The sequence below is a fragment of the Leptonychotes weddellii genome, chromosome 7 (assembly GCF_054177405.1).
Source record: "Leptonychotes weddellii isolate Sample4059 chromosome 7, ASM5417740v2, whole genome shotgun sequence".
NCBI lineage: Eukaryota > Metazoa > Chordata > Mammalia > Carnivora > Phocidae > Leptonychotes > Leptonychotes weddellii.
The window spans coordinates 12,458,376-12,478,317 of record NC_138375.1 but is presented as its reverse complement, the minus strand read 5'-3'; the positions used below and the strand labels follow the sequence as shown (position 1 = coordinate 12,478,317).

The following is a 19,942-nucleotide window of genomic DNA, read 5'->3' as shown; positions in this document are numbered from 1 at the left end:
CATACGGTTTCCTCAACAGTCTTAGGAATAAGGCACACCAGGTGGTTAGGTGGGGCTGGAAGCTGGATGAGTGGCCTGGCGTTTTGGGAAAGGCTTCCCCTGGAAGATGTGACTTTCTGACTTAGGTTTTCAAGGATAAGTAGCAGTTGGCAAATCCCCTGGAGAGAGCTTCTCACACCACTTGCGGTGAAGAACCGGTCCTTTTTGTTTCCAATTTGCCAGAGACCAGTGGTAGAACCCTGCTGTGCTAGGTATGATTCACCACCGGGTCTGACACCACCAAAACTGGTTTATACTCAGTTCAAAGAGTCCACCGATCATTCGCTTGGGCTGTTGTGGCATTTTTAAATTGCTACATAAGTTCCTGAACCTTGGCTCTCAGTTTTTCTACCTGTTACAGACGGGCTGCAGTTTGCAGACCAGCAAAGGGCCAGCTGACACCCTTTGAGGGCACCTGGAAGCTTGTGGGAAATGCCCCCACTGAATTCCAATCTGCATTTTGACAAGATTCCCAGGTGATTCCTGGGCATGCTCAAGTTTGAGGACCTGCCCTAGAGGAAGCAGTTATCAGGTGGGTCTGATCCTTCATCCATCTCACTTGCCTTTGCCTGCTTCCTTTAGGTCTAGGACAAGGATACATTTTTTTACCGTGCAATTGGTCTTGTCCTCTTCCAGGTTACAAAACTGCATTTTCCTGCTGCTAGGAAAACGATCTTTAACCTGACTGCAAGAGAGAAACTCAACACGGGAAGGCAGCTTCCAGAAATTCTGAGTAGCCTGCGTTCCCCGCTTTGATCTGGCCCAACAGCCGGGGCAGCTCGGCTGACCGCGCTTCCCTCCCCGGGGTCGCTCATCTGCCGAGCTGCATTAATGAGATCCGTGTTGAGCCCGTTCCAGGGTCCGCTGAAGATCAAAGGCACAAAAGAATCACCCAACCCCTCCTCCCCGGTGACTATTTGGTCTCAATCACCAGAGGGTAGAGTCAACTCCCCCGCCCACTCCTGGGTGGGGAGGCGGGGACAGGAGGAGGTGCAGCCCCAGCCTCGCCTTCCCCTTCAGCAGCGGAGCCCGCGCGTCCGCCCCAGGCGGAGTGGGCAGGGCCGGCCCTGCGGAAGCGCGGGGCGGGGTTGGCTTTGGGCTGGGCTCCTGGAGGGGTGGGGCGAGGCGGGAGAGCTGGGAGGGCCGGCCGAGTGGGCGGGGCTCAGCTCCTGGCGGGGCGGGACGCGGCGAGTGGGCGGGGCGAGTGCTCCTGTCTGCAAGTCTCGGAGCCGCGGTGAGCCGGCTGAGCCCAGGCGCCCGAACCCTCACCGCGGCGGCGCTCGCGCGGGGAGAGCCACTCCGGGCTCGCTTTGTGGCCGCTGTCCCCCTGTCGCGGAGAGCGCCTCCGGCCGGAGCGCAGAAAGAGGGGGCGCGCTCCTAAGACCCCCGCCGCCCTCCCCCAGCCCGGGGGAAGAATGTGTCACCAGCTGTTCTCCGCTCGCGAGCGCTGCGCCCAGAAGTAAGAAACTTGGAGGCAGGGAGACAAAGGCTGCCGTTGGACGGATGAGTTAGAGACTTGGGTTTGGGCAAACAAAAGGTGCGAAAGACGAGAAGGGGTTAAGGCGATGGCAGCGGGGGAGCCCCGCGGGCTCGGGTTCCTGGGAGTCGCGCCGTGACACGCATGGTTTCCCCGGACCGTCTGCTGGGCTGACTTCCGCGAGCCGGACGCGGGACTCGGGCAAGTTGGGGAGCGCCCTGGAACAATGGACAACTTCTTCCCCGAGGTGAGTGCGCTCGCGCCGGCGACCCTGCCGGGACCTGGCCCCGGCGCCCCGGGAGGGATCTGCCCACCGCGCCGCGCGCTCGCTGGGGATCCTGCCCTAAGCCCGGGAGGGCGAAACTTTCCGGGAGTCGCCTGAAATCACCCCCCCCAACACACACACACACACACACACACACACACACACACACCCCCGGGCAGTCTCCGGATGAGTAAGCCGAGGCAGGTTTTGTTTGGTCCCGCGCTCCGGGACGTAGAGAAAGGTGAGCCTCCTTCCGCGTGGGTGGCTGGCTCGCGGGATGTCCCCGCGGCGCCCCGCGCGAGGTGGGGCGACGGGGCCCGACTGCCTGGGTGCGGGAAGCCCAATAAAATGTTCAACGGGGACGTGCCTTTCTCCAAGAAAGTTCTGTTCTGGTATTTCCTTTGCAGAACGTGCCGGCTTCCTGTGAGAGGGGCGCAAACCCTTCCAGAGGAGACGGCTTAATGAAGTGCGAGAAGGCAGGCGAGGGTTTAATCATTCACTCTGTTCTCTGCCTGCGGGACCTTTGGAGTCTAGGTTGTAGTTCTCCCCAAGATGTACTCGCTCAGAGTTTGAGATCATTCCAGAGGGGGAGATCAAAAGATCGTGTACTTGTGCTGACGGTCCTTGGCAGATTTTGAATTCGAATTTAAAGAAAATCGTTTAGAGCAAACTGATTATTTTTAAAGATTAAACCGATGCCCCATATAGGGTCATTGAGGGCGGGACACCACGGTTACTTGAAAACCCTTGCCTTGAGAACCTTTTTTTTCCCCCCTTCCCTGTGATTGAGAGTTACAGTGATTTCTTGGCTTCTTCTCCTTTCTTGGTTGTGTTTATTTAATAAATTCTGTTTAAGTTTGAGGTTTGAAGTGGCTCAAAGTAAACTTAGTTGACTTAAGGGAGTCTGTTGTGACTTCCATTGAAAGCCAGGGGATGTTTTGTGAATCCAGGACAGTTTTGGAATCTTCTAGCAAATTACATTGGTGAGGGTTTGCCTCTGTTCGCCAACTTGCTTTATCAGACTTAATGGGATATAATATTTCAAGTCATTCAGACTTCTGGATGCTTACTGTATTCTCAGACAACTATTTTTAATGGCCAAAGTGATGTATTCTTGTGTCAGTGTCCACTTTTATCAAAAGTGGATATGTGATACCCACATTTGCTGTGAGAGGCAGGCTAGAAAGGAATTAATCATTCATTAATTCATATTTTTACTTTTAAAGAAATCTATGGTTGAGACTATAGCATTTTTTTTTTTTTTTAAACTCATAGACCTGTGTTTTCATGACTGGAAGAAAGCACCAGAACTTTTTACAGGAGTTGCAGGTTAACCAACTTTGAAGGACCAATGGGCTGTGTTTAATTGCTTTCATCTGTAAGAAAACCTAGTCTCTGCCTGCAGGACACTAATTCGTAACTTTTTTTGATTCTGTTTTTGTGTTATGGGTCCCTTGGGAAAGCTCTTGAGACCTAGGATTTGTGTTCGGTTTGTTGGGGTTTCGGTCCCCTTGAAGCCTGTCTGTGGACCTCGGAGGGAGGGGGCTTGTGGCTTCCCCTTGGGAAGAACTCTGCCCCCTAGTGCAAGTGGGGGGAACTGCAGGACAACGTGCGACAGCTGTAATCTGCCCTCAGGTTCTCTCCTTGAAATACTTTTTTCCTTACACCATACTTTGGTTCGGTGTAAGGAGACCTGGTTGTTGTATTTTATTTCAGTGATTTGTATATAATATTGAAGGTGGCCTTTGGCGATCATTTACACCCCCTTCATTTCCTAGATGATCAATCTTAACCTAAAGACCTTAAGTCACTTGCCTAACCTTGGGGAGCTTATTACAAAATCCAGAGCCTTTTTTTCTCTGTTGCTGGTGACTTGTGTACTTTTGGGAAATTTTCATTTATTTAAAGTTATGCTTTTAACCTCGTGATGTATTTGTATTATAATATTTCTAACCAACCTTCAAAGTTCCATCCCTGATTGTTAAATCACTTTGGGAGGCCATCAAGGCCAGAGAGGCAACATAGTGCTGTATTAATTGGAGACAAACTCGTAACCTAGATTCTGTCTCTCTCTGTTGGTGTCTTAGACCATCCTTTTGTTAAATTTTGATAAATTATCCAGTAAAGAAAATCATGTGATGTCCTGCTAGAGTAGAAACAGTAAGTGTGGCAGTGATAACGTTTCCAAAACCGTAGGGGCTCAGCAGTAAGTAGTGTCCTGGTAACCGGTGTCTTTGCTAACTTTTTTCATTGTGATTTAGGCATAGTGACTTGTTGCTTGTTGGACAACAGCTTGAAGCGAACACTAGCAATTGGAAAAAAATAAATAAATAAACAAGATGTTGCATGTCTTAGCTTTATGTGTGTATGGCCAGATAATAACAAAATGAGGATTTCTTGTGACGAGTAGCTGTTTAGAGCTGGGTCAGGGTTTCTCAAACTGGGTGCCATTGACTTTTGGGGTCAGTTCATTATTTGTTGTTGGGAGGCTGTCCTTTGCATTGTAGGATGTTGAGCACCATCCCTGGCCTCTGCCCACCAGGTGCGAGTAGCGCCCCCAAGCTGTGACAACCAAGATGTCTGGGGACATTGCCAAATGAGCCACGGGGAGCAAAATCACTCCCAGTTGAGAACCACTGAGCTAGCTCATGGAGCGTTGGTTGCCTCATGGAATTAATTCCTGTGCGTGTAAGCACAGACTTCTTGCCTGCACTTGCCTGCTTTAAATAGCATCAGGCCTTTTTCTCCTGGCCACTAAGATGCTTGGGAGGCTTGTGCCATCCACTGATGGCCACTGACTTCCAAACGTTCCCCGGGATTGGAGAAACTGAGTTCTGCACACCCCCCAGTAGAGTTTCAGTCCCTTCATGACCTTACACTTTTGTGGCTTCTCTCAGTTAAATTGTGTGCATGCTTCTGGGAAAACTTGTTTTTTTTTTTTTTCTCAGCATTTGGAGGTAAGCTGTTAAAAAGTTTACTGTAGGCAGAAACTAAGTTGAGGTATGTCTATAACCAGAAGCATTTTTTTTATTTTTAAAGCAAACAGAAAAGGCTCAGCCAAGTGGCAAGACTATTTTGCAAACATGTTGTTGATATTTTGAAGTGGATGCTGTTTCCCTGTCCCTGGGGCCAAGTACAGCACTGAGGGTCCTGGAGGGGCCAGTAAGCACCAGTTGAACACATAAATGAGCTTGACTTTTCTGTTTTCTATTTTAGGAATAGGTGTGGCCTACTGGCTATTTAAACAAAAGATCTTTTGAGGATTATTAATGGAACTTACATGAATGCTTTGATTTTTCAGAATATGTAAAATGTACACGAGTATGATCACAAATACAAATATAGAAAGCAGGTTATTACCTTCTTAAGACTTAAACCGCTCATGAAAACATTCCAGCTGTACCTATTTCTTACAACCTGGTTCACTCTCAAGGTGTTAAGTGGAATCCTCTTCCTGTTTCTGCTTAATCTGGGAAGGTGTCTTGGTTTTGGTGGTTAACCTGGAGCTGTTCAAATAGCTTTTTAAGCTGGAAAGAGTTCTTGAGCCTATTTTTCTCCCCTTTTCATGGTATTTTGGTTTGGTTTTAGAACTTATTTATTGTCTTGATTAAAAAAAAGAATTAAGACTTATTTTGGGGGCACCCCATCCCTCCTCCCCAAATCCTCTCTCAAGGACTTCCTTGTTCCACCACGTCCTGAAGATGATCGCTTTGACAACTATGAAATAGAATCAGACCATTTGCTGGTATCTTCTTTTCTCACAGTGGAGTTACAGTGCCTTGCCTTTTCTGCACACTCTATATAGATTTCTATTGTCAAATATTCATTTTTAGGCCCCTGCCAGTTTGGGGACAGCAGAGCTCCCGGGAGCAGCTGCAAGCCGGACAGTTGTTGCCAGCAGGGAGCCCTGATCTCCCTGCTGGCGGGGAAGGGCTGCTCTCCCCAGATCATGTGGCCTCCTGTTCTCACCTCTCAAATCAGGCACAAACCAGCGTGGGCTGGGCCTTCACTCTTTAACCAGCGTGGAGGCAGGAGAGAGCAATGTTTGCTTCTCTGGTTCTGCTGACTTTGAGCGGGGTCACCTTTAAGGACCTGAGCCTCGAATATGCTTCATCTCTTGAAATTGGTAGGAAATAGGATACTTTTTTTTTTCATTTGTAACTTTATTTTTTATTGAAGTATAATTAACATACGGTGTTATTAGTTTCAGGCGTACAATGTGATTCAACAATCCTCTGTGTTACTCGGTGCTCGTCGTGATTAAGTGTACTCTTGATCACCTTTTTCTCTCTGTTAGGGATACCTTATTAATGGGTTTCAAAATTTTGCATTCAGAATAACTGCTACATAACATTTTCATGTCCCCTGCAGGGAACATTCAAGAATGAGCAACCAGTGACCTCTGTATTAAGCTTGACAGTACTTCTCCGTGCCTAAATGCCCCTAGTTGGAATGAAAAGAGCCTCATCCTTAAAAGTAGAAAAGATGTGGCTTTTGGAAACCCGGCTACACCCCTCTCCCCTGTGGGATCTTGGGTTTTCTGACCTTCCTGGGCTTTATTTCTGTGGGCATAATCGTGTCCACCTTGCGTGATTATTAGAATTTGAGATAAGATTTATTTGGCACATGGTAGGTGGGTAATAAGAGATTAGTTATAGTAACTAAGAGCGAGTGGCTCTTGATGGTGAATGGAATTCCAGTATTCAGTGGTGCAGAGAGACCTTGGCCTTAGAGCTGTTCCCCAGTATCATTTCTTGTGCTAGACTGCATTTATTTTCTCCCTTTCACCCAGTACACTCTGGCACATTTTACCTTTCCAGAATTCTGTCTGAAGCATGTCCGTATTGCTAATAAAATCAAAGTCACATTCCTTAGTCTGATTTTCCAGGCCCTCTGATCTTGCAACTCTTTACTCTTTTTTCCCATGTGAATTCTACTCCAGAGGATCTCTTACTGGTCCTACTCCATGCTTTTGTGCACCCGTCCGCTCTGCTGATCGGATGTCCTGCCTGGCTAGCTCCTTTTTTGAAGCTATCCCTGACTGGTCTAGTTTACGGTGACCCCACCTTTCTTTCTTTCCTGTGAACTTGGTTCCTATTCTTTCTGTCCTGGTCTTGTTAGGAATTTACCCTGGTTAGCTAGAGGCTTTACATATCTTTTTCTTTCCCCCCCACCTCAAATGAATAAACAGAGCCTCGAGAGGTTAAATATCCTATTTATTAGTTTTATCACCTCATTTGCACGGAGAGGTCGGTAAGGATGGGATTCCCTCCTTGTATAGCCTTTATTTTCCCCTTAAGTACGGATCTTTTTATGGTGGGAGGGGTGATGCTTATAATGTTTTTTTCCTTGATTGTGAAGCATTTTACAATTCTTTGAGGTCAGTAATCAGTATCGCTAAGGTTTATTGAGGGCTCTACGTGCCAGGCATGTTCCTGAGTACTTGACATTCAGTAGCTCCTTTAATTCGTTTGACAGCTCTTGAATTAAGTCCCCATGGATGAAGAAAGTGAGACACAGAGAGGTTAAGTAAGTAGCTAAGTGTCACGCAGTTAGAAGGTGATAATCAGGATTCAAATGCATACCTGTGTCTCCAGATTCTCTGTGCTCCTCCCTGCCATTCTTTTCTGTCCTGTTGATGTCATTTGCCTTATGCTTTTATCATGGTTTCTGGGCTCTTTGAAGTGCTGTTTACAGTAGGTAGTTCATAAATGATTTTTGAGTTAAACAGTGTGGGAGCTTGGGGAAACACCCACACTCCAGAAACATTGAAACCTGGTAGGCAAATGTTCATCCCTTAATGTTCAGCCATTAATTTTTATCTGGTTTGCTTTTTACTTTAGAAAGACATACCTTCTGTTTCCTTGTGAAATGTGGTTTCTAAAGCTGCCGGCCCTGACCTCATGACTATGGTGGGAAGATTTATGTAATAAGACACTGAGGAGACTCACTTTTTGAGATGTGTTTATAGTACTCGTTTGTTTCCCCAGCTTTGGCTATCCGTTATCGCAGGGTTTTTCTTTGAGGTTTTCTGATTGAATCTTTTCTCTCAACTCGATTCTGTCCGCTTTCCCAGGGTTTCTCCACATTGGTTGTGTTTTACTTGTTAGTTGCTTGGTGCTTGCAGCATGATCACCAACAGCAGAGCTGAACGTTTCTCAAAGAGCATTCCTCGATTAAAACATCTTGCTGCCTGGCCTAGAGCTTTTTGGAAAATGTGTCCACTAGGTCTGAAGTATGAAACTCGAGTCCCCAGTTTAAATCTAGCATCTCCTGTCACGTGACATCCCATCACCTGACTCTGCCAGTTACCAGGAAAGGTGTTAGCGCTCTGTGCCAAAGTCACGACCCATCTGTTGAAATTCAGCCTGGGCCTGGGGGTAACACACGGGATGTAAGTTCAATACCTCTACCTTCACCCAAGCTTCAGTATCTGCTCTTCAGGATTAAAATTGTCTCTGTATAACAGCATTTTACATGTGGAATTTAAAAAATAAAAAAAAAAAAACAGTTATTAGCAAAGAAAAGGTAGGCAGGGTTGAATTTTTGCATTTTGGGGTAGGTTTGCTTATATTTACCACGTGTTGGACATTTAGAGGTGAAGATAAAAGATTTCGGGGATGCTGGAGTAGAATGTAAGCTTTTTTACATGGCCTGTTACCCAACATCGGGTCTAAAAAGAATTCCATAATTGTTTTAAATGTCTTTTTTTTTTTTTTTTGGTCTGTTAATAACATGTGAGTAGTACCCATTGACAATGGTATACATTATGGAGAGAGGTAGACTTATCTCTTCAAAAGCCTGTGTTTGCGAGGTCTACTTTTTCTGTGTTAAAATTCTCTTTAAAAGAAGTTTATCTATAGACGACATGCTCATGTGTGCAGCTCTTTTATTCTTTGGTTTTACTAGCCTCATAGATACTTAAATTATGCTTTAAAAAACTTTTGATAAACATAGATTTACTCTGTTGTTAATAATTGACATTACTATGTCAAAAGTAATGCACTATTTGCCATGTCATTCTTAAATTCATTTCTTCTTAATCCTGCAAAGAATATGTACTAAGTTTAGAAAATGCCATAAGGAAGAGACAAAAACTGCCTGGGTCCCACTTTTAATGTTTTGCGATCCTACTTTTAATGTTTTGGGCTTTCCATACCTCTGTATATATGTTTCTATAAAAGCACACCTACAATATTTTCCATTTAAGAGTTGATTGCGAAAAGCTTTAAATGTCAAGAAACTTGTTGCCTGAGTCATTTTCAAGGTCAGGGGCAAGACTACAAATGCAGATGCCGTATCACACATCTAAATATTTAAAAGTTATAAATCAAGCTTACAAACTGGTACATAAAATGTCCTTGCCTACCTTGACACATCTACCTTCATTAGGACACAGTCAAAAAATTTGTGTAAAGCTATGGTTTTTATTGCTGGGAGTCAGAATATCAAAGGTAAATGAAGATAATTATGGTTGCACATGCCTGGCCATTCTTTTGATAGGCCAGTGATGTTTGCATGAGTAATAGACATATAGTCCATAATATATTTTCCATAAATCCATTTCTCTTGCCCATATTTCAGCAAAATCACTAAATTATATGGCTATAGTCAAGATTTTCACAATTGATGTTTTATTGGCAGTAACACCAAAGTAAAAGACTTTGAGTCCTAGTGGTTCTTTGATTTTTAATGAACTTCAGTTTGAAGAAGACCTGCTTTGTAAGTCAGGACTGTAGTTATTGGCATTGTCAACAAAAAGTCATATGGTAATACTGTTTTTCTTTTTTTAAAACGAAGTATAATTAACATAGTGCTATTTCGGGTATATACAGTATAATGAATCACCAACTATACGTTGCTCACTGCTCATCGATAAGTATACTCTTAATCCCCTTTATGTCACTCATACAGCAATATTTAGATTAAAGAAAGAATAGGGTTGCATGTGTTAGATCAATGATTTTGCAGAAAGTACTAAATATTTTAAATTATATAAATCATATTATTACTGTGAATTTTCACTGTTCCTCAAACTTTTCAATGCTGTGTACATTATAAAGGAAACAATTCATTAAAAATCTGTTTTCAAATGAAACTATAACTTAATGCATCTTGGCCACAAAATAATCTGCATAAAAATGTGTTTGGGGTAATGTATGTATGTGAATCTTTTTCTTCCTAGTCTTACAAATGTTTTTACTTCCTTAATCTGTTTTACATATTTTCTTGAAATTTCAGTTTTTTTGTTTTTGTTAAGATTTTAGTGTTTTGAGAGCCCGAGCACACAAGCTGGGGGAAAGGCAGAGGGAGAGGGAGAAGCAGGCTCCCCAGTGAGCAGGGAGCCCGATGCGGGGCTCGATCCTGAGACACTGGGATCATGACCTGAGCTGAAGGCAGACACTTAACCGACTGAGCCACGCAGGCACCCCTCAAAATAACATTTTCCACCAAAGTCCATGATTCATTCTTTGAGTAACTTCTTTTTATTTACTACCTTTTTTTTTTTTTTTTTTTGGTCTTTGTGATGTGCAGGGCACACTCTGGAGCCTACAGCCCAAGGTAGGAGTCCTAGGTGTCTGAGTCTAAGAGTGACCCTGCCCATTCCTCCTGCACATATATCATCATTTATATGACCATTTTAGGTTGCTTCTAGTTGTTTGCCTTTATAGAAAACAGCACATGAACGTTCTTATACCTAGATCATGGTATGCTCGTCTGATTATTTCTTGAGAATAAATTGCCTGGGAGTGGAGATGTTTGATCAAAGAGTTTGCACATTTTTAGTGAGATTATTTGGCACTGAAAGTTTTATGAGAGGTGTCCCTGCAGCTTCTGTACAAGGCACAGCCGAGACACCCTGTCCTGATGTGTTTAGGACGGCAGGGATTTTGTGGCTTCTAACTAGAATCTTATTGACATGCATTATTTCACGAAGGAAGTTATCACATAATACTAGACTTGTGTCCACTGTCAGGTTGTCCTCTGAGCTGCAGGGGAGAGAGATGGTCTCAGCTGATTACAAGCAGGGCTGGTGATTCACATCAGGCCCTCAGAAGATCCCTGCGTGGGTGCTGATGTTCGTTCAAGTCGCTGAAGTGCACACAAGGGACCTGGCTTTACCTTGCCTGGGGGGCCATTGGCCATTTGTTTGGGGAACTGTTCATGGATTTTTCTTTTAATTCTCATTTTTTTTTTTAAGATTTTATTTATTTATTTGACAGAGAGAAACACAGCAAGAGAGGGAACACAAGCTGGGGGAGTGGGAAAGGGTGAAGCAGGCTTTCTGCTGAGCAGAGAGTCCGATGTGGGGCTCGATCCCAGGACTCTAGGATCATGACCTGAGCCGAAGGCAGATGCTTAACGACTGAGCCACCCAGGCGCCCCTAATTCTCATTCTTTTGTATTGTAAATATCCTTGTGTGTTAACCCTGGACCACAGCAATGACAGGATGGTGGTGGTTCTAACTGTAGGGATTTAGGGAACCCACAATACTGTGTGTGTGTGTGTGTGTGTGTGTGTGTGTGTGTGTGTGTTTACTTGAAAGCTTATTCTTATTTTTTACCCCATGAAATCTTTCACGGAAAGATTTGACTTTGAAGTGAGTGTTGAGTGCTAGATGAAAATAACACTACCCCTTTTATAGTATATACTGTTGTCATTTAATACAGGTTTGCATCTGCTTTTTCCCACCCACATTTCATTCTTTTAATGATGGGAGCTAAGCCTTCTTGGGATGCTGAAAACTGCAACAAGATATTCCTGCCATCCCCCAGTATCTCCGCAGGATGGAATGGAAAGGGGATTTCTTTGATGTAAGCCAAGACGGCTAAGGCCATTGAGAGTGTCCTTACTTGAGTCCTGAGTTGAGTCAGACCTATAGTGGTGGCAGCAGTGAGAGAATTTCCAGGTGGAGGGTGTGGCTGGAGAAGCGAGGCCAGGCAGCCCAGACAGCTGTCACCTGAAGGCGTGTGACTCCAGGAGGAGCTGCGCTCTCGAGTCCTGAGACTCAACTCCACATCGGGGCGCAGAGATGGAAGAACGTCCCTCGGATTCTTGCCCTCGTCTGGTCCTGGGTGTTTGGGAGGAGTTCCCAGTGAAGACGAACCCAGTATGGAAGCAAGGGGAGTGTTTTCCCCAGTTATTTCTTAGGGGGCAGGGGCTCCTTCTTCCTACTTCTTACTGCTTCTGGTCCTGTGCTTTGAAAACAGAGATAGTTTATTGGGCACAGGGGAGAAGAAGAAAAGGGACCAATCCTATGAAAAGGAACTCTTTAACTTTGTTAACCCCCAGATGAGGGGCCACTTGATCATCAGGGATTGGGCCATCTCCAACTCTCCCAGTCCAAACTGCCTTCACACCTCCTGCTGGTCTCCCTGCCAGCCCACTGTGCCCTGCCCATCCCCACCCTGGGTCCCTGACCTTGCTACCTCTTTCCCTGTGTTAAAATATGAGCTGAGAGTGCTTCCTGAGCCCTAGGGAGATGCCCTGTATTCTCCTCACCACCTGGTTTGTAGAGCAAAGAATTTTTCCACATAGAATTTTCTTTATACCTCCGTGAAGAATGTCCACTTGCTCTTGTTTTTTCCACCAAGAATGTGTATAGAGTATGAGGATGTTTCAGCAACAAGTAGGTGAGCTGTGCTTACGAATGTAAGAGACTTTTTTTGCTTCAACTACTTTATATGTATGAGATAAATCGATGTGTATGCGTGTACATAGGTGCTTGTCTATGTCGTGTGCACACGTGTGCACAATGCTCACTCGTGTAACACGTGCACAATGTAGCCTTATGTGTAATATGTGCCTACACACACGCGCACAACACACACGTAACAGTGTGATCACACATGTGCACGACACCCGTGTGTTACATGCATGTACACACGTGTGCACTCACCTGCGTGACATGTGCACTGTCTGTGTGCGCATCCATATATATAATGCGTGTGTGTATACACACGCACACGTGCATACATGCGCACACGTGTTAGGTTTAGCATCGTGGTTCCAGACAGAGGCAGTCACGGCCATGGGTATGAGAAATGAAGTATCTCCCCAAGGCCATGCTGTCTAAGAGTTTTGTGCACATCTAGTAGATGAATTGTTTGCTGTTGAGAAGTTTTCAGTAGGCAGTATTTCTGAACTGCTTACAGTTTTCTAAGAAGGTAAAGGTTAGGAAAGCAGCCTCTGCACCTGATTTCCCATGTTACTTGCTTGTTAGGATGGGGTCATCAGGATGCTGCTTTGTTAATCAGAGGTCCTGCATTTCCTTAAGATTTTCATTGTTTAGGGCTTTTATCAAAGGTAGGTGCCAAGTTCAAGGATATGAATTCTCGTGCATACTGTAAATTCTAGCACTAAGTTTTTCAGACCTTGAGAACCACTGAAATTTTGATGTTTCTCTTGGTAATGTAGCTTTTTGGCTGCAACAATTTCCTTCTTGCCTTTGGGCAGATCTGTTAGGTTACTGTACTTTAGGTTCTAAAACCATGTTCGCTTAAGATTCTCTTTGAGAAGGCCACTGCATCTTTTCTAGAAATATCGATGGAATATAAATAATATGTAAATAAATACAATAGAAGGATGGGATCTCTTGTTTTTCAGAGTGTATATCGGAAGAAATACATCTGATAAAATGAGCTCTTGGTTATAAAATCAGGACAAGATGCTGCCGTGCAGTATTTTGGAGACTAAGTAAGCAAGTCAGGGCCTCCTGGCCCATGTTGTGGAGGATAACTTATGCATCTGTTTTTTTCACCATAGTTTTTATTTTCCTGTATTTTGCCATCATAAAAAAATTAAAGCATGAGTCATCAGTTCTAAAAGTGAAAATGGGGAGCAAAAATAGTTCTAGGTTGGCCACCTTCAGCGGACTGTAGGCAGTATTAAGAAAATGTGCCTCTGAAATTGCAAAATCCCAGGGAGTTCAGAGGGCTGCCCGTGGGAATGTAACTCTGTCCTTATTCGCCTGTTATCTTTGTGATATCAAGTAGATTCTTTTTACCCTGAGGCACAGAGAACTAGGTTACTTTACCCAAGACCTACCCCCAAATGATGGGGTCAGAAATGTAAGGTTGTGTCCTTCAAGTCTCTTAAAATCCTCATGGACTCTTCAACCTTCTCTAGGTCCCTAAATGTGAATCTTTACAGTTGGCTTGTGCACGTGGAACAGGGAAATAGGATACCTTCAGAAGAACAAGACGTTATTATAAAATGTTTGATGAAGTTGAGTTAGCTATTCCTTCTAGGAAAGCAGAATTGTGGCAACTTCTTTTTGAAAGATGGTACATCCTGTCTTTAGCACAGCCCAGTTTAGGACAAAATTTTCTTTTTCTTTAAAAAAAAAATGATGTTCTAGCAGTGTTCTCCAACTCAAGTCAGTAATTTATTTGTCCAAGAAATATGACGTATACTTAGGATTTGACATAATGTGAGATTTTGGTAATGTTTTGAATAAATGGAGCTCGGGGTGATAGCTAAGCCACAATGCAGTCTTTTCAGCCTCTGTGCCATCTGCCCTCTGTTATCCAGTTTAACTTGTGAGAATGTATTGATCACTTGGTGGGGACTGCTAAATTCTTTATATGGATTAATTCATTTAATCTGCCCAATAATCCTTTTTTTTTTTTTGGAGTGTGAGACAGAGAGCAAGCCTGGGATGGGGAGGAGCAGAGGGAGAAGGAGAAGCTCAAGCAGGCTTCATGCTCAGCACAGAGCCCGACACGGGACTCGATCTTATGACCCAGAGATCACAACCTGAGCTGAAATCAAGGTGCCCCAAATCTGCCAATAATCCTATGCTGTTGGTACCATTCTCATCTCTTTTATGTATAAGAATAGAGCCCCAAAGAAGCTAAGTAATTTGCCCAAATTCACACAGCTGGGAATTGGTAGAGCTAGAATTTGGACCCAAAGATACCTAGCTCTTTGGAACTTGAATTCATTTGGAGGTAATGCTAGTAGTTTGTGTGGAAGGAGGTGAAGATAGAATCTGTGTCGAAATCTTTAGGAATGTGTATTTGCATCTCCATAGAGAGCAGACCAAAGTCATGTAACACAAGACCAAGAAGAATTACCTACTTTTGCCAGTGACTAGAACAAGGAATAGACGTTTTCCTGTAATCAAAGCAGAAACACAGCCTTGATTGTTCTTGTGATGGCAGCCACTGAGCGTTCATCCTGAGTGAGATACGGTATTGCGGGCATTCTGTTGGGGAGAACATACAAAGATGAGTTCCTATGCAATTTGTAGATTTCTGGGGAGACTTCCTACTGAAGACGGAGGTCACACTGAATTTCCTAAGTCATTTTTCTTGGCTTTTGTATGTTTCTGATAAACTCCAGATTCCCATGAAGTGCTGTTGTGAGAAGGCATGTTTGCTTTGGAATCTGTGTGCAGTTTGCAGCTCTTGCTTGTCATGTGCATTGCTGATGGCTTCTGTCTGCCCTGCAGCTGTGGCATTCAGCTGTCCCGCCCTCCTTCAGCATCTGGAGTGTTCACATCTTCCTCTGCAGAGATGGATAAAAGTGCCATTTCATTTAAGTTGAGGGCTAAATCTTTTTTTTATAAAGACATTTTTAGGTTCACAGCAAGTGATAAGATTTTAAGAAACTACCATTTTGGAAATCGGCCCTCTTCCTACTGATGTGAGATTTTTACTAGTTAACTAATGGTTTACATTTAAGTGAACTGTGCAAATCTGTAATTCAGTTAAGGTGGTGATATGTTGGTTGCTAATGTTTTCTATTCCTAATGAATATGGATTTTACAGTTTAAAAAGTGCTAGCACAGGGGCGCCTGGGTGGCTCAGTCGGTTAAGCATCTGCCTTCGGCTCGGGTCATGATCCCAGGGTCCTGGGATCGAGCCCCGCATCGGGCTCCCTGCTCGGCGGGGAGCCTGCTTCTCCCTCTCCCACTCTCCCTGTTTGTGTTCCTGCTCTCGCTCTCTCTGTCAAATAAACAAATAAAATCTTAAAAAAAAAAAAAAGTGCTATCACAAAAAAGAAAACGCTAGCATGGTTATATCAGCAGATCTGTTCTTTGTCATGACTTGTGTAGTCTGAATGATGCTAAGGGTTTGGTGGATCATTACTGGTGGGATTTGAATTTTATATGGAAGAGTGGCTCTCAACTGGACAATTTTCCCTCCCCGGGGACATTTAGCAATGTCTGGAGACATTTTTGGTTGTTACCATTGACGTAGGGAGGGTACTGCTGGAACTAGTGGGTGGACGTGAGGGATCCTGCTGAAGATCCTGGGATGCACAGGACAGTGCCCCACACGTAGACTGATTCAGTCCCGATGTCAGTAGAACGAAGACTGAGAAGGTCTGATATAGAAGATTGACTTGATTCTACCTTTTTGTATTTCAGTTTTCTGTTTTCTAAGTAAAATGAGTACCACTAACATAATTTCCTGTAACGTATTTTTTAGGGATATGTGTGCATGGCTGTGAATGAAGCCTTCATCTGATTTTTAAATTTTAATCTCCAAATTTATTACAGTAAATTTGTTAAATTTACTATAATTTGCATAGTCATGTTAGACAGCTAGATTTATAGTTATATTTATTCCACAATTGATTTCTCTGGCATTCATGAAAAATAAATAAAATATATTTATTTTATGTCTGTACATTTATACAGTAGGCTATAAAGTTATTTTTTTCTAGGCCTTCTTAACTGTGAGCTTCCATTTGTCCTAAAAGGCAAAGGAATAGACAGTAAGACAAGCTCCATCACAGAACACCAGGAGACAGACGTGTAGATTTGAGATGGAAGAAAGCCAGAAGAGGCCAGGATTAGTACTCTGCTCTCTGGACCTCTAGCCACTTGATTCTTTTCATTCATTACCAAGCACTTGGGTCACCAACCCTGTTAATGCACGAGGCAGCCTCTTGCAAGGGGTAAGTGAACCTTTACCAACAAACTCCACACCCTCCTTTCTTTTCCGCTTCTCCCTATTTTGATGAGTAAGTATGTGATTTTTTCTTTTGGTTTAATTTTCACCTACCATGTTGTTTTTTGCAAGCTACAGCAATGAATCACTGAACGCTTGGTAAGGGCAGTTGAATCAGCAGGCTGAACTTTAAAATAAATGGAAGAATACTTCTAAGTTCACACCACACCTTCAGGCAGGAGGGAAATTAAGTTGGGTTCATCTTAAAGTTCCTGGATTTAGGGGCACCTGGCTGGTTCAGTCAGGAGAGCATGCAACTCTGGATCTCAGGGTCATGAGTTCAAGCCCGACGTTGGGCGTGGAGCCTACTTAAAAAAAAAAAAAAAAAGTTCCTGGATTTAATCTGTGGTTTAGGTGTGAGTTGTTTTCTTTTTTTTAGGTTCTGCTTTACTGAGGTATAATCGGCATATAAAATTGTAAGATATTTAAAGTGTACATCAGGGTAGGCATTCTTCTCATGTTCCTCCTCACCTTTTCTCCCCCACTAGCAGGAGGACCAAACAGAAAAATAATCTGGTTTTCTATTGACTTTGTTGCTTTCTAATATGGAAAGTGCCATAAACAAGACCTCTTTCTAGATGAAATTTTAGTGTCCTGCATGTTTTTGTTTGTTGATTGGGAATCATTTAAGCAAAAAGACTCTCAGGACTCCAGATGGGATAATTTGTTAGAACAAGAGTCCGTACCACTGCCCGTTGATGCAAAGTTCATTTGGATCATTTGTTGGGCGTTAGCTGACTGTGATGTGGGATTAAGGACTCTGGACATACAGTTCATGATAGAAATCTGGGCTGGATAGGTTGGTAATGAGGCTTCAGTGATGACATTGTCACCAAGCCTTGGACCTGCTCCTCGGGGGACAAAGCCATTCAGCTGGTAAGGGATCTCTGCCAAGTACTTACTCACCAGCTCGGTTCATTCAGATGAATGATAAGAAACTTGAGTATGGTAGGGATTTCTTTGCTTCAGAGATCACGGCTTGTTGAAGATCCATGTTGATGGAATTCCTCATGATTCAGTTGTGGTCCTGGCATGCTGTGAGGCCGAGGCGGCTAAAGTTGGCCCCTGGCTGCCAGTGGGATTCCCACCGCTGCCTTACCCAAAGCCGTGATTTCAGGGCGGAGGGGGGTGCACCAGAGGATACCGGCAAAGGACCGCTGATTCACTGATGCACCTGAAAGCTACCTTGGATTTATCTAGAAGCTATAAACCTCTAAAACTAACAACAGTACTAATAGGACATTTATGAGAGGCTTATTTGGTGCCCTCTGATGTGCTAATCCCTTTATGTACATCATCTCATGGGATTTTCCGCTTGTTAGGAGCTATTGTGAATCCCATCTAGAGTCGACCAACCTGTGGCTTAGAGAAGTGAAGTAACTGGTCAAGTCACATGGCTAACACATGGGATTGCATCTTGTCGGACTCTAGAGACTGTGTTCATTTCTTCTGAGTTGGTATCTCAAGTTTATCACTGCTCTCCTGGCCAGGTGGATTACCAGTCTGGAAGGCCAACCGTGGGTTTATCAGATGTTTGGACTTTTCCTAGTGCCACGTGATCCCACCCTAGGCAGCGAGTATGTTTCAAGGTTATTTTCATGGTTTGTGTATGTACTTGAGGGTGTGTTTCGTCTAGGACTCCCTCAAATATAGGGCATATCTGGGCTACCAGCTCAATATTCACAGAGAAGTAAAACAAAAATAGTGACTTGGCAGAAATCACAGGTCTACAGAATGAACAGTGGCAGAATTAACAGTGACGGGCCACATAGGCTTCCTCAGACATCACAGGTCCCAGTGAGGAGATCATCATGAGACATAATGATTTATTTTGCTGGCCACTCTCGAGTACCAGAGATTTACTGATGATGGATATTAGGTTCCCTTAGGAGTGGGCACTGCGGGGCGGGAGGTTGGGGGGGAGTCTTCCAGCAGCAGCTCATGAAGTTTCCTTGGGAAGGTTGTCCCAGGTCAGGATCCCAGGGAGAGGCTGCGTGACCAGCAGGTGGGACCACCAGAGCGCACTCTGGCGGTGAGCCGTCTCAGCCTGGCTGCCTGCAGTCTGGAATATTAAGGTCTTCCTCATTCTATCAAGAGTACATAGAAGTTGTTGGTGTGCCTTTGTCTTTTCTGACTTTGATTGCCGAAGTCCGTGTTCCCAGGTGCCAGCTTCCCGTGAGGAGCCCAGGCTAGCTGAGTGTGGTGTATTATTTCTTGCCTGAACTGGAATGAGCTAAGTCTTCCAACATTGAGCTACAGAGAGTAAGCCACATTATGGAGGTGATTCCTGGTGCTGTGTCCCACAGCTTCCCCCCACCCACCCCAATGTAGGTCAAAGCTTTGCTTTCCCTGTTGAATTTGGAGCTCTGATTTTTGCTGGCCTCAGTTCTGAATTCTAATAGTGTCATAATTGTAATTTGTCTCTCTTATTTTGAGTCCAGATCTCTGGTCCCCTGGCCACACCCAAATCCCACGCTGCACACCGCTCCTGCTTTGGCTGCCGGCAACTACCCAGGGTTGCTCTTGATTCTGTGCGGAGCTGTCCCGTGCTGGCCTCCTCCCCGGTCTCTGACCTGGTACTCTCCTGGGGTCTCAGCGATGACAGGTCACATTTTCCTCCTTCAGCTGGAGTATCCACCCAACACGTGCAGTTTCTGAAACGATAACTTCATTCACAGACCTATGAAGAAGACACTCTGATACCAGGGGTGAAACATGCGGTTTTGGGTTTCAGATGGACCTGCCAGGAGAAGCAAAAATCACTGTTGAAAATGTTTCCAAGCAATTCAGGGCACAAAAGCCTGGTTCCTGGCCAAGTTGCCAAGTGTACAGCTCCCCTGCTTTATTGCTAGTCAAAGGAGAGTTGATTATTCCTCAAGGTTTGGGGTTTTTTTTGTTTTTTTTTTTTAAGGTTTTATTTATTTGACAGAGAGAAAGACAGCCAGAGAGGGAACACAAGCAGGGGGAGTGGGAGAGGGAGAAGCAGGCTCCCAAGGAGCAGAGAGCCCGATGCGGGGCTCGATCCAGGACCCTGGGATCATGACCTGAGCCAAAGGTAGACGCTTAATGACTGAGCCGCCCAGGAGCTGGTTTTTTGTTTTTTATTTTATTTTATTTTATTTTAAAGATTTTATTTATTTATTTGAGACAGAGAGAATGAGATAGAGAGAGCATGAGAGGGGGGAGGGTCAGAGGGA

The 19,942-nt window shown here is 44.3% G+C and overlaps 1 protein-coding gene across 1 annotated transcript in view; it reads left to right on the top strand.

Annotated features, from left to right (window-relative positions):
• The first annotated feature begins 1,242 nt into the window (after positions 1–1,242).
• Positions 1,243–19,942, top strand: part of MYO10 (myosin X) — a 197,857-nt gene continuing 179,157 nt past the window's right edge. Inside the window, exon 1 of the mRNA XM_081825788.1 lies at positions 1,243–1,763. Coding sequence (XP_081681914.1) covers positions 1,743–1,763 — 21 coding nt within the window. The 5' untranslated portion in view covers positions 1,243–1,742. The remainder of the gene's footprint in view (positions 1,764–19,942) is intronic.